Here is an 18,951-nt window from a genome sequence, read left to right as displayed (position 1 = left end):
CCACTTCTACATACAATACTTAAGCGACTTTGACATTGAAGGCTAGATGTGACTGCCAGGGATCAAACTGGGATTTTTAAGCTGGTATTGTCCCCCAAATCGTTCAAATGTATTTATGGAAAATCAATTATCAGATATCTTGCCAATGCATACTGTACGCCCAACCCACCCCATTCCCTGGAACCAGTGAGTGGAAAGACAATATTTTGTTGTAGCAATCGAAAGCCCTATAATGGAAAGCCTTCGAGTATGATGGGCTGGATATCTGAGAAAAAAAAACTGCACAAAGTTTAGTTTAAGCTAGATCACATACATGTCATTTTTTTTTTTACATAATATATGGTTTACTGGAAAGTTTTCAGACAGATGTTCAAAATGACACCAGGTAGTAGCTAGTCAAGGTCGTCCAAGACACTAGTTTGTCAGTGTTAAATCCGTGACAGTATGAATGCATCTATATTCCCCCTTCAAAAACTTGTTTTCAGACAAAGAATACTTTGCTTTATAATGGCGTTAGGAAAAGCTAAAGATACAAATGGTTTTGATTATAAATTATATCATATGATTATAAATCTGTAAGTAGAATAAACAATTGATTAAACTGACAAATCAAACTTAATGGAAGACTAGGTTTAAATAGAATGTTTATGAGTTACCCTTATTTCTTTGTAATCGTTTGATTTGTTGAGTGACATGAGGAAAAAAATGAAAAGTAATGGCCATACAATTAATTGAAGCGCAATAAATTCAGCAGGTCCCAAAGTGGAGATTGAACTTGATACATGATAACTACAACAAAGGCCTTTTGATAAAGGTAATGGTAAGACAAATAAGTACTAAGGAAGATAAGGGATTAAGGTGAAGTTAGAGAAATTCATATTTTTATCTTTGAATGGACTATGCTAATTATCATATATTTTTATCTTTGAATGGACTATGCTAATTATCATATAGTGAGTCTAACATTCATTTCACCTCAACACCATTCTCATAGCCCTACCCAGACCTCCTCCTTCATTGTCTCACATCAGATGGAATCGTTCTAATACGACATGCAGTTATGCAGATGACTGTTGCGCCATTTGACGTAAGACTACACCCTAACCAGAATGATTCTTCTCAAAACACTCACCAACTGTCATTTACTTTGGCCAAAAATACACCTTTCCCTTTTAACTCATCCCACTCACTCCAAAAAACCTCTAAGCCCCCCATCTAATTTATTCAGGCACATCCCTCCCACACACACACAGGGATGTGCCTGAATAAATAGATAAGGGCTTAGAGATAGATATATATCTATATATATGAAAGATGTCCAATTCTACAGTCCCCTTTTGGAGGGAGGGATAAGGTGTTCTGGCAGATCAGTGGGAAGCTCATGCCCCTCAAGCTTCACCTTGATCAAGTGATTGGCAAGGGCAAACTCTTCATCGTCCAGGTATCCATCCTTGTCTACATCAGCCAGCTTCCAGATCTTTCCCAGCACTGTGTTGGGCAGCTTGGACTTCACCATCTCCTTCTTGGCCAAGGCGCCTGACACTTTGCCGTTGACAGGAGACAGGGTGTAGAAGATCTCGTCGTAGGTGGGTTTGTCTCGTGCCACCACCCACTCCAGCTCATCAATGCCCTCGCCTGCACCCTCGCCGTAGCCATGGCCGAAAGGCCCGTTCATGGTGCCCTCAAAGGCGCCACCCTGGACTGACTGGCTGGGCATGGCTGCCTCCTCCTGGCGGACGAGGGTCATGAGTTTGGCTATGTCGTTGGCTAGCATGTCCTCAACAGCCTCCAGCAGCTTGGGCTTCACCGCCTGGAACTTACTGAAGTCCTGGTTAGCCAAGATCTCCTGTGTGTTTATAAAGGTGAAATGAGGTCAGGGGAGTTCTAGTCAAGGAAAGGTATCTGCAATGCTCATCACCACAACTACTGATATCACTACTTCGATGGCTACTTCGGTTAAAGGGATACTTCGGGATTGAGCTCATGGACACCATTTTTATGTCTTTGCATCCAGTATGAAGGAAGTTAGAAGTAGTTTTGCAAGCCAAAGCTAACTAGCATTGGTGCAATGACTAAGTCTACGGTATCTACTAGCATGCTATCAGTCTCCATAGACTTCCAGTCATTGCACTTACACTAGTTAGCAACTTCTTTCAAACTACACGCAGAGACATAAAAAAAGGTATCCACGAGTTCAGCTAACGCTGAAGTTCTCCTTTAACATAATTACTACCCCCACTGGAAAATAAAGAATGTATATTTGTGTACCTGCATCTTAGCTAGTTTGGGGAAGTCTCCGGGTGAGATCTGGTGCTCTTTCTCAATCCTCGTGTAGATCTCCCCCAGATTAGCAATCAGCTCCTTCTTCTTATTCTCCTTCCCAAACATGTTGGGCATCTCCTTCTTTAGAGAGCTGATAATGTAGGCGTGGACCTGGAGGGAGAAAGACTAAATTAATCATATCTGGACCTAAACACTGATACATTTTTGGCACAATGAGGGTTATACAATACAGTAGAGTAATTGTTTCCAGAGATAAATATGAATAAACCCAACATTTAAGACCTAGGTCTCACCTTGGCGAGGCGAGCCCGCTTGATGAGGTCATTGAGCTTCCTCAGAGCAGCATTCCGAGGCAGCCCCTGGATGTCCTTGAAAAGGTCCTGTTCCTCTGCCTCAAAAAGCTTCCGGTTGTCTGCGACCAGGAGCGGCTGAGCCCAAAAAGAACCAATGTACACCCGGATCACCTCTGGCGTACCGACAATTTTACCAAGCGACCACATGAGGGCGCCATAGACCCTCATCAGCTGCTGTGTGCCAATCTGATCAGCCTTGTTCAGAACCACCCGCATCTTGTCCTCATGGTTCTTCAGGGAGCGTATCACCTCAGAGAACTCATCCGAGATGTCTAGCTTGTGGGCGTCGAAGAGCAGAATGATGCGGTCAACACGCTCTGCAAACCACTCCAGCACTGCAGCAAAGTCATAGCCTGACGAGAGGAAAGAGGAAAACGGTTTGTTCATTTTGTCATAAGGGGTATGAAATCTTCTAAACATCCATAGGAATTAAACCCTTTTATCAGAAGTATAACATTTAAAATCAAATGAAAAATGGTACGAGATGTGGTCAACAAATTACAGTCCAACAAGTTTATTGGATCTGTGATTATGTAAAGAGTGAAAACATGCAGATGAATCCACACCAACTTGATTTAGAATGTGTGAGCCACTCCTAGTAAGAGTGTGTATGTTTCTCTATGCATATCAATTAGCTCAGATTCCAGTGCCACTTCAGCTTATCTGGTCTCTATGGTCCCGCTCCACACGGCAGACACACAGACCCAGCTAGATACCAAAACAGGTATATTTCACAATGAGAGACAAAATGTGATTTTCCTCTGCTAGGAAAACCTTGACTAAAAACCCTCCATCTTCCTTCTCCTCACAGTGTGACACCAACACTGCCCAGAGCAGAGCTTTGCTCTTTACCCATGACTGACAGAGCATAGAAATGGATAAAGTGGAATCCATTTTATGTCACGGGACACACCTAGTAAAGTCTTATGAAATGGATGTGATGATGCAAGCAAGTTTAGGCCTCAAATTTCATCCTCATGTTCTAAAAAGATAAGCGGCGGGACTTATTCATAGTTGTTTTCTGGAGCACAATTTGCTTAACACTAAGCCTAGCTTATATTTCAGTTCAGAATAGTACAGGATTCATGTTTTCAAGCATGCAAAGAAAATCAACACTGAATGAGATCAAATGCTTTATGCATGCCATTTGTCCCATCAAACAAGACATTCAGTAATGTTTTAAATGTATTAGGCTGGGACCATTCTATCCACTATTTCTAGGGGATGTCTTCTACCCACCTCCACATGCGGACATATCCCCCCTGAATGACAAACAGGAAAGAGCCTTTGGAGCATAAATTGTGCAGTGGAGACACTGGGCCCACAAAGAGACCTCTTCCTCACCTTAGAACAGTTATTTGTTCATTCTGAATTGTACTAGAGGGCAGCAGGGCACCACTCTGCCTTGGCACGTTGTGCTGGAGGTGGAGACAAAACAGTGATACTGAAAGTAGTTGTGGCCAATCCCTTTATTAGAAACTACAACGGCCACAGTTTTTAAAATCGGGGTTGGGATGTACGAGGCAGAGAACAGTCTGACTCAGCATTCTATTTAAACAGCGAGAAAGAAAACATGTCCATCTCAATCATTAGCAACTGGGGAAAGTCCAGAGACAAGATTCAACAATGAGTGTCAATTAAGCAGTACAGTAGTTGGTTAGAATCATGTTATTCACTAGGATAATAAGCACAGAGTGTCCTAATATGTTGGCTGTCGTTTCGTTTATTAGGATCCCCATTAGCTACTGCAAATGCAGCAGCTGCTCTTCCTGGGGTCCACATAAAACTTACAAATACGTGACACAGAACAGTTATAACTAGTAGTGAATCTAATCCCAGTGAAAGACTGAAAAGGCATTCTTCCATCAGTCTAGTTTTTGTGATGATGTTGGGAGGATGTGTGATCTCTGCACCGATCCAATGAGGGCGTGACCTGGCAAAGTCAAGAGTCCACGAGAACAGCTCCTCTTTATCTCTATTCACTTTAAAAGAGGTATATGCTGGTAATAAAGAGGTAATAAAAGACCGGGATATCAAATCTACATGGAGGCAATAGAAGAAAAAACTGCAATGCCTGTCACAATTCCTCCCATTTCATCTGAAGGTTAATTGTTACCACACCATATTTTAACCTAGTAACCAATCTCTGGTGAAATAAAGGCTAACTTGACTTAAAAAGGTGAGCGTAATCACAAGGGGGATGAAGAGACATACCACCCAATCAACTATGTCAGCCTTGTCAAAACAAAAAAGGCATCATCTATCATCTTAGTCAGTGATCCACCTGATACAGGCAAGGTCAAGGGTCAACGCTGTTCCAAGTCAAAGGGATTCATAAAATGTATTCTCTTCTACTCCACTTCTCTCTCACAGCTTCCATGAACTAAAGAGAGTGGAATTGCCCCCAACCCTGATGGAAGCTAATTGGTTGAGGTGAAAGTGCATCTAAATGGAAGGTATTTTTCAGTTTTGCTTTCTCAGCACACCTTCCTTCACTTTTCTAAAAAAGAAATATCTGCTATGCACGCACGCATGGAATTGACAATGGACACCAAACCTACAAAGATGATTTCTAATTTCAAGGTAATGATAGAAAAATGGGGAAGTACCTAGGGTGAGAATGAACACTGCATGCTGATCTGGCAGAGAATATCAGTGTCATACTCAGGCGCCAGCAGAATAGGAATTTGAGACCATCCTTGCAGGGCTCAGAAATAAGACATGCTTAGCTGCCTGTCCAATAGCAACAGGCCTGTTTGTATGCATCTGGGCACGTACACGGTAAGACATCAGGCATTGTTTTCAAAGACTGACAGTGGTTCACCGTCATCACTTCCTACAATGTGGTCCTCTTCCTGATTTATACTAGTTGTTCAGAGGTCATGAACCCCACTGCCTGGCCTTGTTTCATGAGAGTTCCATTACTGGTTATTTGGTACATGGTAGTCCCACAAATGCAACCCTTTCCCCCCTGCCACTAGGGAGAAACATTAGTAATGTCCTGGTTGATGAACTGGAGCCTGGGCAGTATGACACACGTCTCATAACCATCTCTTCTGTATCACTATGGGAAATAGTCAGCTTTCCACACCAACGGCCCATTCACACGGTATCCCCTCTCCAGTTAATGGAAAGGCTTAGAACAGAGGAAGGATCTATGAATATGTTCACGGAATGGGAATTTTAATTCCACAATTCAATGGCTAATGACCTATTTGTTCGCAACATTTTGGAATCCTGTATGGCCTCAGGTTAAACGGTTAAACTTTATACGTTTCTGAAATAAAAACAGGCATAAAGCGCCAATGACATGACCACGCCTCCTTTAAGGTTAAGGAACCAGCCACGTTGCTTAAGCTGTCTTTTGTCACTGGTTAACCACATGGGTTCAAAGCTCTTCCAGCTCACTTGCTGACAGCAGACACAGCAACCCCTTTAATTACCAGCCTTAAATTTGCCAAGAATTGTCTGAGTGTGAGGGAATGCCATTGACACCCGGGAGAAAGCTTGGAGTCACCGAGGACCTTCAACATGTATACAGTAAACAATGAACGGTCTGTCTAACTGAACCTTGCAAGATACGCTAGAGTAACAAGGACGTCTCCTCATTCACCTGCCTTCCCTTCACAGATGAAGTAGTAGCCTAGATTCACTGCTGTAACACTCCCGGGGGAAAACAGCAGTGTCCTTATAAGGAAAAGTCCAATAAACACCCCAAAAGTAAGGCAGCTAAATAGCGTCCTCGTTTTTCCATAGTCAAGCAGGCCACAGTATTATGATTAACAGAAAGGTAAAGCAGCCGTGGAGCGGACAGAGTCAGAAGACTTGAGATTATTAACTGCCCTTGCAAGGTCTGAGCCAGGGCAAATGGAGACAAGTATCACTGAGGCAGATAAAACACCACGATGGCCAACAAAGACATTCTGTTGACAGACCCTACTAGATGAATTCATAATGAAAAAGAAAAATGGTGGGAAATGAAGGGGAAAGTAGTTTGGAGTGGGATGAGAGAATTTGTGATCCAGTCACAGGGACAATGGGGAAGTATATTGCAGTGACCCTACATTGACTCTGGTGTGGGTTTCCTGTGTGTGAGTGTGCGTGCACTCCCTCGTGTGTGTGTGTAGTAGTGGTAGTATGTGTGTTCTAGAGAGAGAACTACAACCAACCACCTCATTTTCCATCAGAGTAATGACTGTAGCAGGGCTTCCCCTTTGTAATAAATGGCACTGAATTCTGACCACAATAAGTACTCTACAAAATGTTGTAACCTCAGTACTGCATCTGTATCATGGTGCAATATACTGTGTAGGAATGTCAATTCAAATCTTCCCCATTTCAGTTCGGTGGTCATGCATGTGATTTACTATAGCCCACAGTGGGTTATGAGAAGTCTTCATACCTGTCTCCAGTAAGTGCATGAAAGCCCAGTGTAATATCCCAGTCCCTGACTCCCATCTACATTTAAGTGCTTTGTAAGTACGGTACAGCACACCCTCTTTCGATTCTCATTAATTCCCCTGGACTTCAAACTTCAAACGATCTCCTGCCTTCAGCACTCAAACATCAAAGAGGTCTAAACATGCCAAGTCTACTTTTATTTCACCACGGTTGTAGTAAAAAATGCTTCTTTTTTTTTTAAATAAAAAGCTATATAAAATGTTTTTTTAAATGTTGTTTTCTCACTTTCTCCCTACCATCATATCTCTTATGTCCCCAGGAAGTGTTTTTTCACCCTGAGGTGACCCAGTGGCGGTTGGACGAGCCTTACTATTCACCCAGGATGCTCGCACCAGGGTAAAACAAATGAAGTGTAAACGCCTATGATTAGTGTAAATAACAACCTCTATTTTGTTCTTCAGTTGGCTTGCTGTGGCTCATCTTTATTGACACTGCGCAGCTGATGGTCTGAGGCACACACACATCCCATCACGCACGCTCTCAATCGCAACCACACTGGGGTGAAGGGTAGAGGGCAAAGAGTAAGACTCACTGACTTCTAAAAGTTTTTCAAACCTTTCCCTAGAGATCAATGTTTGCTTTGGATGAATTCAATGGTTCCAGGCTCAACATTGAGTTGAACTAGCAACCCTTCCCTAATGGCTGCGCCACACTGCTGCCCAGCCTGCCTAGGAGTGAGCGTTCTTTTTTTCTTACCCTCCATCTTCCGGTCCTGTCCCTCTCCGAGGCCCCCACCGTTTCCTGGCGGCCTTCCTCTCTGTCAGGTCATTTCTCTCAGAGTGGGACGGCACTCACACCCATTCTGTCGTCATGGTGTACGGCAGGGGGATGTTCTGACATCCTCTCTTCACAGTACTCGCCAATACACTTGCTCTAGAACCATGCATGAGAGGCAGTGGTCTAACGCAAATCACGCAGGAATTCAGAATGTCAGAGGCTGTTCAGCACTAATATAAAAACAGGACGGCTATAAACACGGGCCTTGTAATGCAGATCATTCACTGCCATTCCCCTGCTTCACTAGGATATGCCAAATGTCTACAGCATTTATCTGCATTCTCAGGGACACAAAAACGTGCTAAATTAAATTGACCACATTACATGATCATTGGACTGGCCAACCTTAAAGTAGAACTTTAGTCCTTTTTTCAGTAAAAACAAAAATAAGAATAATCATGAGACAGAATCAAGATGAGGAAGAGGGCAAAAGGAGAGTCATTGAGAGGGGGAAGAAGGATGCAGAAAGAAAAGAAAGATGGGGAAGTCAAAAGAACCTTAATGGTACAATGAATAAAGGCTGTTAACTACTAACCTCTGCTGATCCTCTGCTTTTCTCCAGACAGGATTCCTGGGGTATCAATAATGCTGATGCTCTCCAATACAGCGTTGGGCATCTGAGCACACACAAACCTGGGAGAAAGATAGTGGTGATGATGATGACGCCTAACTACACAATAAATGCAGTAATTAACCACAAAAGTGCCTTCAGAAAGTATTCATACCCCTTGACTTATTCCACATTGTTACAGCCTGAATTAAAAATGTATTAAATTGATATTCCCCTTATTGAAAATTAAATATAAAAATATAATATGTAAGTAAGTATTCACACCTGAGTCAATACATGTTAGAATCACATTTGGCAGCGATTACAGCAGTGATTCTTTCTTGGTAGGTCTCAAAGAGCTTTAAACACCTGGATTGTACAATATTTGCACATAATTCTTTTTCAAATACTTCAAGTGCTATTAAGTTGGTTGTTGATCATTGCTAGACAGCCAGTTAAGTCTTGCCAACGATTTTAAAGTCGATTTAAGTCAAAACTAACTAGGCCACTCAGGAACATTCAACGTCGTCTTGGTAAGCAACTCCAGTGTATATTTGGCCTTGTGTTTTCGGTTATTGTCTTGCTGAAAGGTGAATGTCTCCCAGATGTCTGTTGGAAAGCAGACTGACAGGTTTTCCTCTAGGATTTTGCCAGTGCTTAATAAATATGGAGTGGTACTCAGTGATGTAATGGATTTGCCCCTAACATAATACTTTGTATTCAGGGCTAAAGTTAATTTCTTTGCCACATTTTCTGCAGTTTTACTTTAGTGCCTTATTGCAAACAGGATGCATGTTTTGGAATATTTTTATTCTGTACAAGCTTCCTTTTCACTCAGTTATTCTGTACTCTGGCACACAGATCAGAGTGCTCTGAAATTGGAATCGATAGCCAGAGTGAATTTATGAACGCACTCCTAATGACTGCAATGTGTGACTGCGGCCCGCAATTCGAGGCATTCCTGCATCGGCATGAAAGCCCCGCCCCCACTCTCTACCTGGCATGAAAATATGTTTCTTATCAAGTACACTGTGAAACTCTTGACTGGTAATGTCACAGATTCTTGCATTCACGTTTACTACAACCGTCGGCGAATGAAATGGAAGCAGTATGGCCAAAAATCTGTCCATTTTGAGCCTGTAATTGAACCCACAAATGCTGATGCTCCAGATACTTAACTAGTCTAAAAAGGCGGCCAGTTTTATTTCTTATTAAAATCATAATTTCAAAAAGGTTATTCTAATGATCAATTAGCTAATCCAAGTTTATAATTTTAAAAGGCTAACACAACATGCCATAAACAGCATGATCATGACAGGTTCACCTTGTGCTGGGGACAATAAAAAGGCCACTATAAAATGTGCAGTTGTCACAACACAATGCCACAGATGTCTCAAGTTGAGGGAAAGTGCTGGCATGCTGACCGCAGGAATGTCCACTAGAGCTGTCGCCAGAGAATTGAATGTTCATTTGTTTTAGAGAATTTGGCAGTATGTCCAACCGGCCTCACAACCGCAGACCAGGTGTATGGCGTCGTGTGGGCGAGCGATTTGCTGATGTCAGTGTTGTGAACAGAGTGCCCCATGGTGGCGGTGGGGTTATGGTATGGGCAAGCATAAGCTACGGCCAATGAACACAATTGCATTTTATCAATGGCAATTTGAATGCACAAAAATACTGCAACCAGATCCTGAAACCCATTTCAAGACATCTGTGACCAACAGATTCATATCTGTATTCCCAGTCATGAGAAATCCATAGATTAGGGCCTAATGAATTTCAATTGACTGATTTCCTCCCCCCAAAAAATTTTTTGGGGGGAATCTATGAAATGGTTGCACTTATCTTTGTTCAGTATAGAATTGTTAATATATATATTTTCGGTGTGGAAGACAAGTAATTACTGGAAGCTTTGACGCAAACCTACATTCAACACCTTACGTCTTGTAAGAATAAGCAGTAAGCCTGTATGTGATCTTTCCAGCTCCTCTAGAAATAGACTGTTTTTGGAGACCCTCCAATCAAGGCACAAAACCATATGCTACACTCAAGACAACAAGCATACCCAAATCATTTTAGTCCACTCTGTATGCTATAATACTATTTAGAGAGAGAGAGCTCAAAATCCTATGTAGAAATGTTGGGCAGTTAACTAGTCCTTAATGCCAGACGCTGAATACATGATTCCTCTATGAACACCAGCATGTATTTGAAGTAGCTTTCATTTCCCCTCCACCCTCAGTACACTTGGTAGAGACATTGGTCGAGACAGACTTACAGATCTGCTGTCAGGCAATTAAAACATAGTAGTCTTGTGTGAAGGGCCTTCAGTGGAGTGATAACACAACTGTACATGATCTCACCACTCTTTTTCTTAGATTCAAATTAAGCTAATGGCAAAAGGCAGAGCATGATGGGAATCTCTTTTTTTCATTCCTCTGTTCAATTTGTTTTTCCTTCCCTCTCCCCTCAATGTGACTGAGGGACAAGAACGTCCTTGTTTTTTGGCAGAGGTCTTATCTTTCTAACTCCTTAACTCACATGATCCGAGTCCCTCAGCATATCTGGATGCAGGTGCATAACTCATGACTAAACCACTCCGTGTCACTCACAGCTATCATTCCCCAGTCCTGAAACATACTTCCCAGTTGCAGTCATACAAAAACACATTAACACCACAATTTCAAACCTCCACATATCACACAGCCAGAGACAGCCCAGAGGCAGCCAGAGGCACACCCTGCTTGAATGTTTCCCTCCGATTCTCCCCAGCCCCATCTATGTTGAGTCTCATCTGAGTCTCTACTCCCTCTTTTTTCCACATTTACTCTCATCCAGAATTCCTGGCATTCCCTTGGTCCGGTTGCCAACGGGTTCTGTTCGTGAGCTGCAAACTCAAAACCGAGAAATGGCCTCAGGTAGGCACAGACATACAGCAGCATACACCACCCTGAAAGGTTCATCATGCATCTGGAGTAATGTTAGGAGGTTAAAAGGTTAGAGAGATGCAGAGTGGGGCTGGATAAAATGGCAAGGTTATGGATGACAGTGCATGATTGCCAAGAGTGAAAGGAAACACGTTAAGGTCACAATGAGTTGCCTGCTGTTTGAAGGAAAAAGGGAGAAACAGCTGAGTCAGTATGAGTTCTTTCTGCCAAGGCAGAGCTGGAGTAAAGAACTGACTCTGGTCTTTCCGCTCTGAAAGCCTGACCAGTCGACCCACCACAGACAAAAATGGCAGGGATTTTTATGCCTTCGTAATCTTTGGGTAAATATATTTTCATGATGGAAAAATGCTTTAGGCGTAAACTTAAAACAACTAAAACCAGATAAAAAGTATGTAGAAGAGGTAATGGACCTTTATATTTAAATTATTTGAGAATTAAACATCAGCTAAATAAAAGCTAGACATTCAGGGAGAATTTAAAATTCCAAAAACCATGAATTTAGCATTATTGACTCATGTTTGAGCAAAAGATCATTAGCCATGGCAAAATGCATAGAATTGCAGGAAATTAGCTTTAAAAATTGCAACATTTTCTCTCAGCTGCATGCCAATCTGTAGAATTACAAGACATTTGCTTTAACTGCAAAAATGTCTCAGCTCAAATGGAGAAAATTGTAGAATTTCAGGAAATTGGCTTAAAAAAAGCAAAAGAAATTAAGTCTCTACACTGTCAAGATTGGGGACTCAAATTCTCTAAAACAAATCTGGACAGCTCAAAAGCAGTGAGTTAGCCTATACACAAATTGTGAATTAACCGGGCAAAATGTTTCAGGCAGGGTGGTAACAGCCTCACACAGCCAAGTATAAACACAGCTGGTCAGAACTACTATTGGAGCCTTTCATCATTGCTTCCCCAGGAGAGCATTACCACTCCCTCTTATTCTTAAAATCGCAGTCCACACTCAGTCAGTCATGATGGATGACATTCAATACAGAGGATCCCATTCCTGGAGTGGCTGTCAAATTGACCCCTTGAAAAAGGCAGGCTAGTGTCAGCTTAGCTCACACCAAAGGGAAACGCACAACTGATTGAAAATAGGTGTGCAGAACAGTGCTACAAATGCTGATGTGACACACCCACAACGTTGAGCAGAAAAGTCATACCATTTCACACAAGATCAGCATTATAACAAATAAAGCATCCGCTTTTCATCGGACACCCAAAGACTTTATTTTCCATATGCACTACTGGAATGCAGGATAAAGTGATTGCACACAGTCTGGGTAGTCACAAAATGTAGCTACAGTAGCACAGCTCAATGTGTAACTAGTTTTACTTGTTCAAAGTGTAGGAAATAAATCCTGAACGGTTACTATAAAACAACTTGGTACTGGTGTTTGTCAGAGCAGTGGAGAAGGATGGAATTTAATACTAAAATATGGAGAACATTGCACTGTCAAACTGTAGAGTGCTGCAAGTAAAATGACTCAGCAGAGACATGGTTATGATCAAGCATAGTTTTGGTGAAGCAAAGGCTCATACCACAGACAACCACTACAGATTTATGAGTGTATGTTTCTGGCATCAGTTAAACATATAAACCCCAATAGTTGGTCAGGAAACACTGTAGAATCTCTGTCCAGGTATTCTCCATTAATGTGGAAATCAATGTAGCTATGAGAGCAATGTCAGTTAATAATTGATTTAACCAGACAGCCACTTCTGCAGTTTGTACCAGGAGAGGATGCCCTGCTCCTTGGCTTCTATGGGACCTCTGAGGGGAGGTGACATTCTACAATAAAAGTCCCCTACTTGCGTACAGTGTAATGAATAGATTACATATTTTCTGAGGGTGAGCGCAAGGTTCAGGCTAGACTGTTCTTTCATACATAGGCTATGACAGCTATTTGCTTTTATGTAAAGAAGTTGATGTTAACAGGATGGATCTCTTCTCTATACCCCATTTCACTTTTTAAGCAAGATGACAATGGCATGAATAATATTCTTGACTCCCATGACAGGTCTGTATGGGAGCATTATAAAAGCATAGGAGATAGAAAAGCGTATTTGTTCATGCAGTAAACTTGTTAGCTTGACCAGTCTCAGTCAAAGGACATGGGCAGACCAGAGGGGGCTTTTCAAAGTTCAACACAAACTGACAGCCACTCCCCTCCCTCTCATACTGTCACACACTGAACATCTGATCCAAAGATAAGACAAAAATGTATAAAAAAAAAAGACAAATATGAATATACGGGTAAAAAACAAGAGTTCATGGATCACTGATGATCCTCCGACAAATAGGATAATCCTTGGACTAGGGATGTGCACAATTGTTTTTAGCGTTTAAACTGCCATTTGTTATCGTTTAACGATAAAAAATAAAATGATCATAAAATGACATGAATTCATAATTCATACATGTTCCGGCATATAACCGCTAGGGGGCAGTGTAGTTCAATCTACCAAACTCCTGGCTACTTACCAGTCAGCGCTCACCTTACTGCTGTCCCCCACCCACTCAGCAACTATGGTAGTTAATGCCGTTTTAGGTTCTCTGCGGTGTCCCTCTCCATGTTGTCAGTATACGGGACATCATGTCCCACCTCTCATCAATGTGATGGCTTACTGCAGTGATGCATGACAGCGTGTTGAAACATCCAACAATCTGTTAACGCCACGTATGGTGTTTCAGGGCTCACGCGTTGTACTCGCAAAATAATCATTGTACAATTTCTCCATCCAGGTGTCACATTTTTTTAAATTTTCGACGTGGCATCTTGTAGTCTGGTTCTAGATATGCCATCAGGGCAGTGAAGACTACATCAGGGTTGGAAATTAACGCCGGCCAAATGCGGGTAGATTTTGTCATTGGCGGGTCAGAATGTATATCCGTTTGTTGTTTTACTTTTTTTATCCTAAGTCCACATGTAGAAGTTGGTCGAATTGACAAGAAAGGCTAATAGTGTGAATGTCCTCATATTTCTTGGCCAGTTACATCGTTTTGTTCACATGCTAGGTTGTTTCAATGTTAGTTTGAGTTTTCTGCAACCATCTGCTGCTAGGAAGACATCCGCAATCAGAGATTGTTTTCATCACAGAAAAGGCAGTGCCCAGTTACCCCGGTAACAGCCCATCCTTTAAAAGGGACAGCTGAAAATGTGTGACTCTCCTAGGGCGTGTTCATTCACTCAGAGTGAGGGCTCTGGGCGTTTGTAAATTCTGAGCGTTGTCAGATTGTCTTTTCATAAATTCAGAGCGTTTCACTCTTGGAGCATTCAGAGAGCACACTGGACGCTCTGGCCAGGTGTAGGGTTGATCCAAGTGTTCTGACCTCACAACGGCAGTTAAGCATCCAAGCTAACTGGCTAACTTGTTGGCTACCTCCAGACATAAATGAGAGAATACCTCACTGACTGTTTAACTTGACCAAGCAGAGCTGGTTAGGCTGTTTATGTTATCTAAAGCGTTGCCGACGAACTGTGCTGATGGCAACAATTGAATTACTTTTTTTTTGCAGACGTTTACTGACACAGGTCATGTTCAAGAGGTGTTGCACGTTCGTAAATTCATCACTTATTCAGCACTCTGGCACACTCAGACTTGAGTGCTCTGAAAATCAGAATAGATAGCCAGAGTGAATTTATGAACACCCCCCTAATGATTGCAATAATGTGACTGCAGCCCGCAATTCGGGGGGTTCCTGCATGTGGGTATTCCTGCATCTGCATGAACAAACCTCCTTGAGCATCATTGATACCTGCATGAACGCCCCACCCGCACTACAATTTTCCCAGCTGTTAAAAACCTCTTGGGGATCTTATCCCGGTATTGGGATTTATTGTCAAGAGACCATGGCGGGAAATTCAAAACTGCAAGAATCTAATAATTTCAATTTCTCAAACAATCAACTATTTTTCACCATTTGAAAGATAAACATCTCCTAAATCCAATCACATTGTCCGATTTCAAAGAGGCTTTACGGCGAAAGCATAAAGTTATGTTAGGAGAGTACATTGAAAATAGCTGTGTGTAATGTTTTGTCAATTCAAAGACCGGCGTCACCAAAAGCAGATAACCAGCTAAAATTATGCACTAACCTTTGACAATCTTCCTCAGATGACACTCCTAGGACATTATGTTATACAATACATGCATTTTTTGTTCCATCAAGTTCATATTTATATCCAAAAACAGCATTTTACAGTAGCGGTGAAATTCAGAATTTTTTCCCCCTCAAATGCTTCCGGTGAATCAACGTTACAATTTACAAAATTACTATTCGAAAACATTGGTAAATTATAATATTGTCATTCAAATAATTATAGTTTAACATTTCGTAAATGCTACTGCATTGCCAGATTTCAAAATAACTTTACTGGGAAAATCACACTTTGCAATAAACGGGGTGCTGTGCTAAGAACAATAGGCTAGGATATACAGGTTAGCACCATCTAATATCAATAATACTATTGTCAATAATCCCTTACCTTTGATTATCTTCATCCATTGGCACTTCCAGGAATCCCAGGTCCACAACAAATGTGGTTTCTTTTGACAAAGTTCATAATTTATGTCCAAATAACTCCAAGTTATTCCATGTTGATAGCGCTTCGGTATGCTCCTCAAAAGTAGGGCGTGGGGGGTCACGACGAAAAGTAAAAAAAATGAATGAATGCGCAGGTGCGGGCAATAATGAAGTGATGACATCCCAGGGAGGTCAACTTCTCTTCCTTGTCATCCGGTCTCTGTTCATCATAGACGCTTCAAACAACTTTATAAAGAGCGTTGACATCTAGTGGAAGCCGTAGGAAGTGCGAAATGAATCCTTTGTCACTGTGTGATCTATTAGCAATGACTCGAAAAAAATAGTACAGCCACAAAATTATTTTGTTTTTCTCAGGTTTTTGCCTGCCATATGAGTTTTGTTATACTTACAGACACCATTCAAACAGTTTTAGAAAATTCAGTGTTTTCTATCCAAATCTGGTAATAATATGCATATCCTAGCTTCTGAGTTGGTGTAGGAGGCAGTTAAAAATGGGCACATATTTTTTTCAAAATTCTCAATACTGCCCCCTAGCCCCAACAGGATGACGTGCGGAGCGCTTTATATCCGTGGCAAATCATTTGAAAGATGCAGATCTCCTCATACTAACGTTAAAACATTGTTGCATTAGGTACTTGTTTAATTTTTCCTTTTATGATGACCAGTTAGTGGTAGTTGTGATAACTGCACTGTCATTTTAATTTGGTTAAAATATAATTAATTTAATATGTATTTTTACATAGAGTTAATGATTCCAATGTTGTTCACACCCCTACTTGACCTTTATTACAGAGGAGCTTGCTAACTAAGATAGCTAGCTATCCTCTAACAGTGCTAGCTCAGTAATGGACAAAATTAACCTAACGTTACTGCTTACATGCCGATTTTGTCCACCCACACCACACACGATCAGGACACACAGGTTGAAATATCAAAACGAACTCTGAACCAACTATATTAATTTAAGGACAAGTCGAAAAGCATTAAACATGTATGGCAATTTAGCTAGCTTGCTGTTGCTAGCTAATTTGTCCTGGGATATAAACATCAGGTTGTTATTTTATCTGAAATACACAAGGTCCTCTACGCTGACAAACGTTTCTAGCAATCTCTCCTCCATCAGGCTTCTTCTTCTTTGGACTTTATAGGGCAGTTGGCAACCAACTTTAAGGTGCATTACAACCAACTGAACTGGAGTGTGGTCCTCAGTTCATCTTTCAATCACCACTGTGGGTATATGCTTCTAAAAACCAATGAGGAGATGGGAGAAGCGGGACTCTTCAAACGTCACAAATAGAACCAACAACTACTATGCAGACACGCACGAGCAGTGTGGGTGCAATGATTGAATAACATGCATGTGTACATTTATTTGGCAACGCTCACGACGGTGTGGTTAGCATGTTACAGTCCAAGAAACTTACACACTCTGTTCAGAGGCGAACTTGCTCTGGCAACCAAAACAGCCAACTACACCACCTAAAACGTGAATCGATCCTCAATTGCAGTATGTTCTATAAACATACAGCACTCTACTTCATATCACAAATGCAAAATAAACACTTACTGTAAATGGTTAGGTTAACAGTTGCAGTCAACAGTATTTTTCAGTGACAACATGTGGCTTCTGTCTTCAGTTTACACACAGGTGTAACAGCTAATTAGCACAGTCGACTGTAAGGCCGTCTGGGAATCCTAATCCTATAAAAAGGTGTAGTAATTATATATATATATATTTTTTTACTGATATGAAAGATACGTTCCTTATGTTTCCAAAACACTACGTTTTAACTGTTAGAGCGAACGCCGGGGCTCTAACATGCCAGAAGATACTATCTTAAATAGGCGCTAAACATAGTTAGCGACAATGAATGGGCTAACTCTGCCCATCCTTTTAATTCCCTGGGGGATTCATTAAAACGTTCCCAGTTCCTAGTTAGACAGCTTGCCATCTAGCTGGTTACACGGGACTGGGACTCACCTGTTAAGAAAGGCGTTGCCAAAAGCGTTGAGTTTTCTGAAGGGTTTCTTGGGGTCAACTACTAGAGCGTTGCCTGGTATCAGCCCGTCCTGCTCTCCATGCATGACCGCTATGAAGGAGTCGGTGGTCGGTTCGGGCCCTATCCGCATGCCGGGAAAATCTTGCTCCATAAGATGCCGGATAAATGTGGTTTTACCCGTGGAGTATTGGCCAACCAATAGTACCATAGGCTTGTTGTCAAAGTCGGCATCTTCCAAAGCCGGTGAATGGAAATCGTGGAAGTGGTAGGTATCTTCCAAGGGAAAGAGTTTGGTCTTGTACAGCTTTTTCAGCCCCTCCGACACATTCTGGATTAGTTCTGGGTCCTTCTTGCCATTCCTTTTGAACATGGTGCCCGAATTCAGAACTATTGTAGATGTACTTGTCGTCTCAATGTTCAATGTAGTAAAGTTGATGATATCGTTGGCTAACGACTCTGTGGCTGTCCCGAATGCGGCAATACGTTTGAATGAGTAAATTTGTTAGCCTTCTCCCCTTGTTTAGCTAACTAATCCTCGAATTTAAACTACAAGGCTTACTAGCAGCAGACCAAGAAACTCCCTTGAAGACACCCTCTCCTCCGTGCTTCTACAATCACAAATCCGGTGTCAAGCATTCCTAGTGGAACGTCAGAAGGCTAGTACATTTATGGGGGAAATGCAAGACGGCTTGGTTTCAAATTAAAAGCCCCGTCTCTACAAGTCTGATGAGCACATGCTTTATGAATTCGAAAGGGAAACCCCAACCATTCTGGTCTGACCTGTTAGTGACAGTTAATAAACTGTTATCGTTCACATTTATTACAACCTTGATTTGAGCAAATTACATTGAAGCAATGTAGCCTAATAATTCCCTAAATGTTTTTTTTCCTCCTGGGAAAAACATCTATGGAATTATTTAGGGACTTTTTTTGTGTTACAGTTTCCCAAGGAGAATGTGATTTTTTTTGCATTAAACACTTATGTTCTTGTGTGTCTCGCAATCTCAGTCAGTCATCTTTCTTCATGGAG

The 18,951-nt window shown here is 41.6% G+C and overlaps 1 protein-coding gene across 1 annotated transcript; it reads right to left on the bottom strand.

The window, feature by feature from the left end:
* Positions 1-319: 319 nt before the first annotated feature.
* Positions 320-18,610, bottom strand: LOC106603140 (EH domain-containing protein 1). The gene is made up of 5 exons (XM_014196421.2): positions 17,903-18,610; positions 8,410-8,507; positions 2,577-2,989; positions 2,269-2,433; positions 320-1,846 (listed from the first exon to the last, which is right to left on the bottom strand). Exons 1-5 carry the CDS (start codon positions 18,289-18,291, stop codon positions 1,325-1,327), a joined length of 1,587 nt encoding a protein of 528 aa, XP_014051896.1. The 5' UTR covers positions 18,292-18,610; the 3' UTR covers positions 320-1,324.
* Positions 18,611-18,951: the final 341 nt, after the last annotated feature.

This window comes from Salmo salar, chromosome ssa04 (genome assembly GCF_905237065.1).
Source record: "Salmo salar chromosome ssa04, Ssal_v3.1, whole genome shotgun sequence".
NCBI classification, from domain to species: domain Eukaryota; kingdom Metazoa; phylum Chordata; class Actinopteri; order Salmoniformes; family Salmonidae; genus Salmo; species Salmo salar.
The sequence above is the reverse complement of the archived record's forward strand: the minus strand, read 5'-3'. Positions and strand labels throughout refer to the sequence as shown.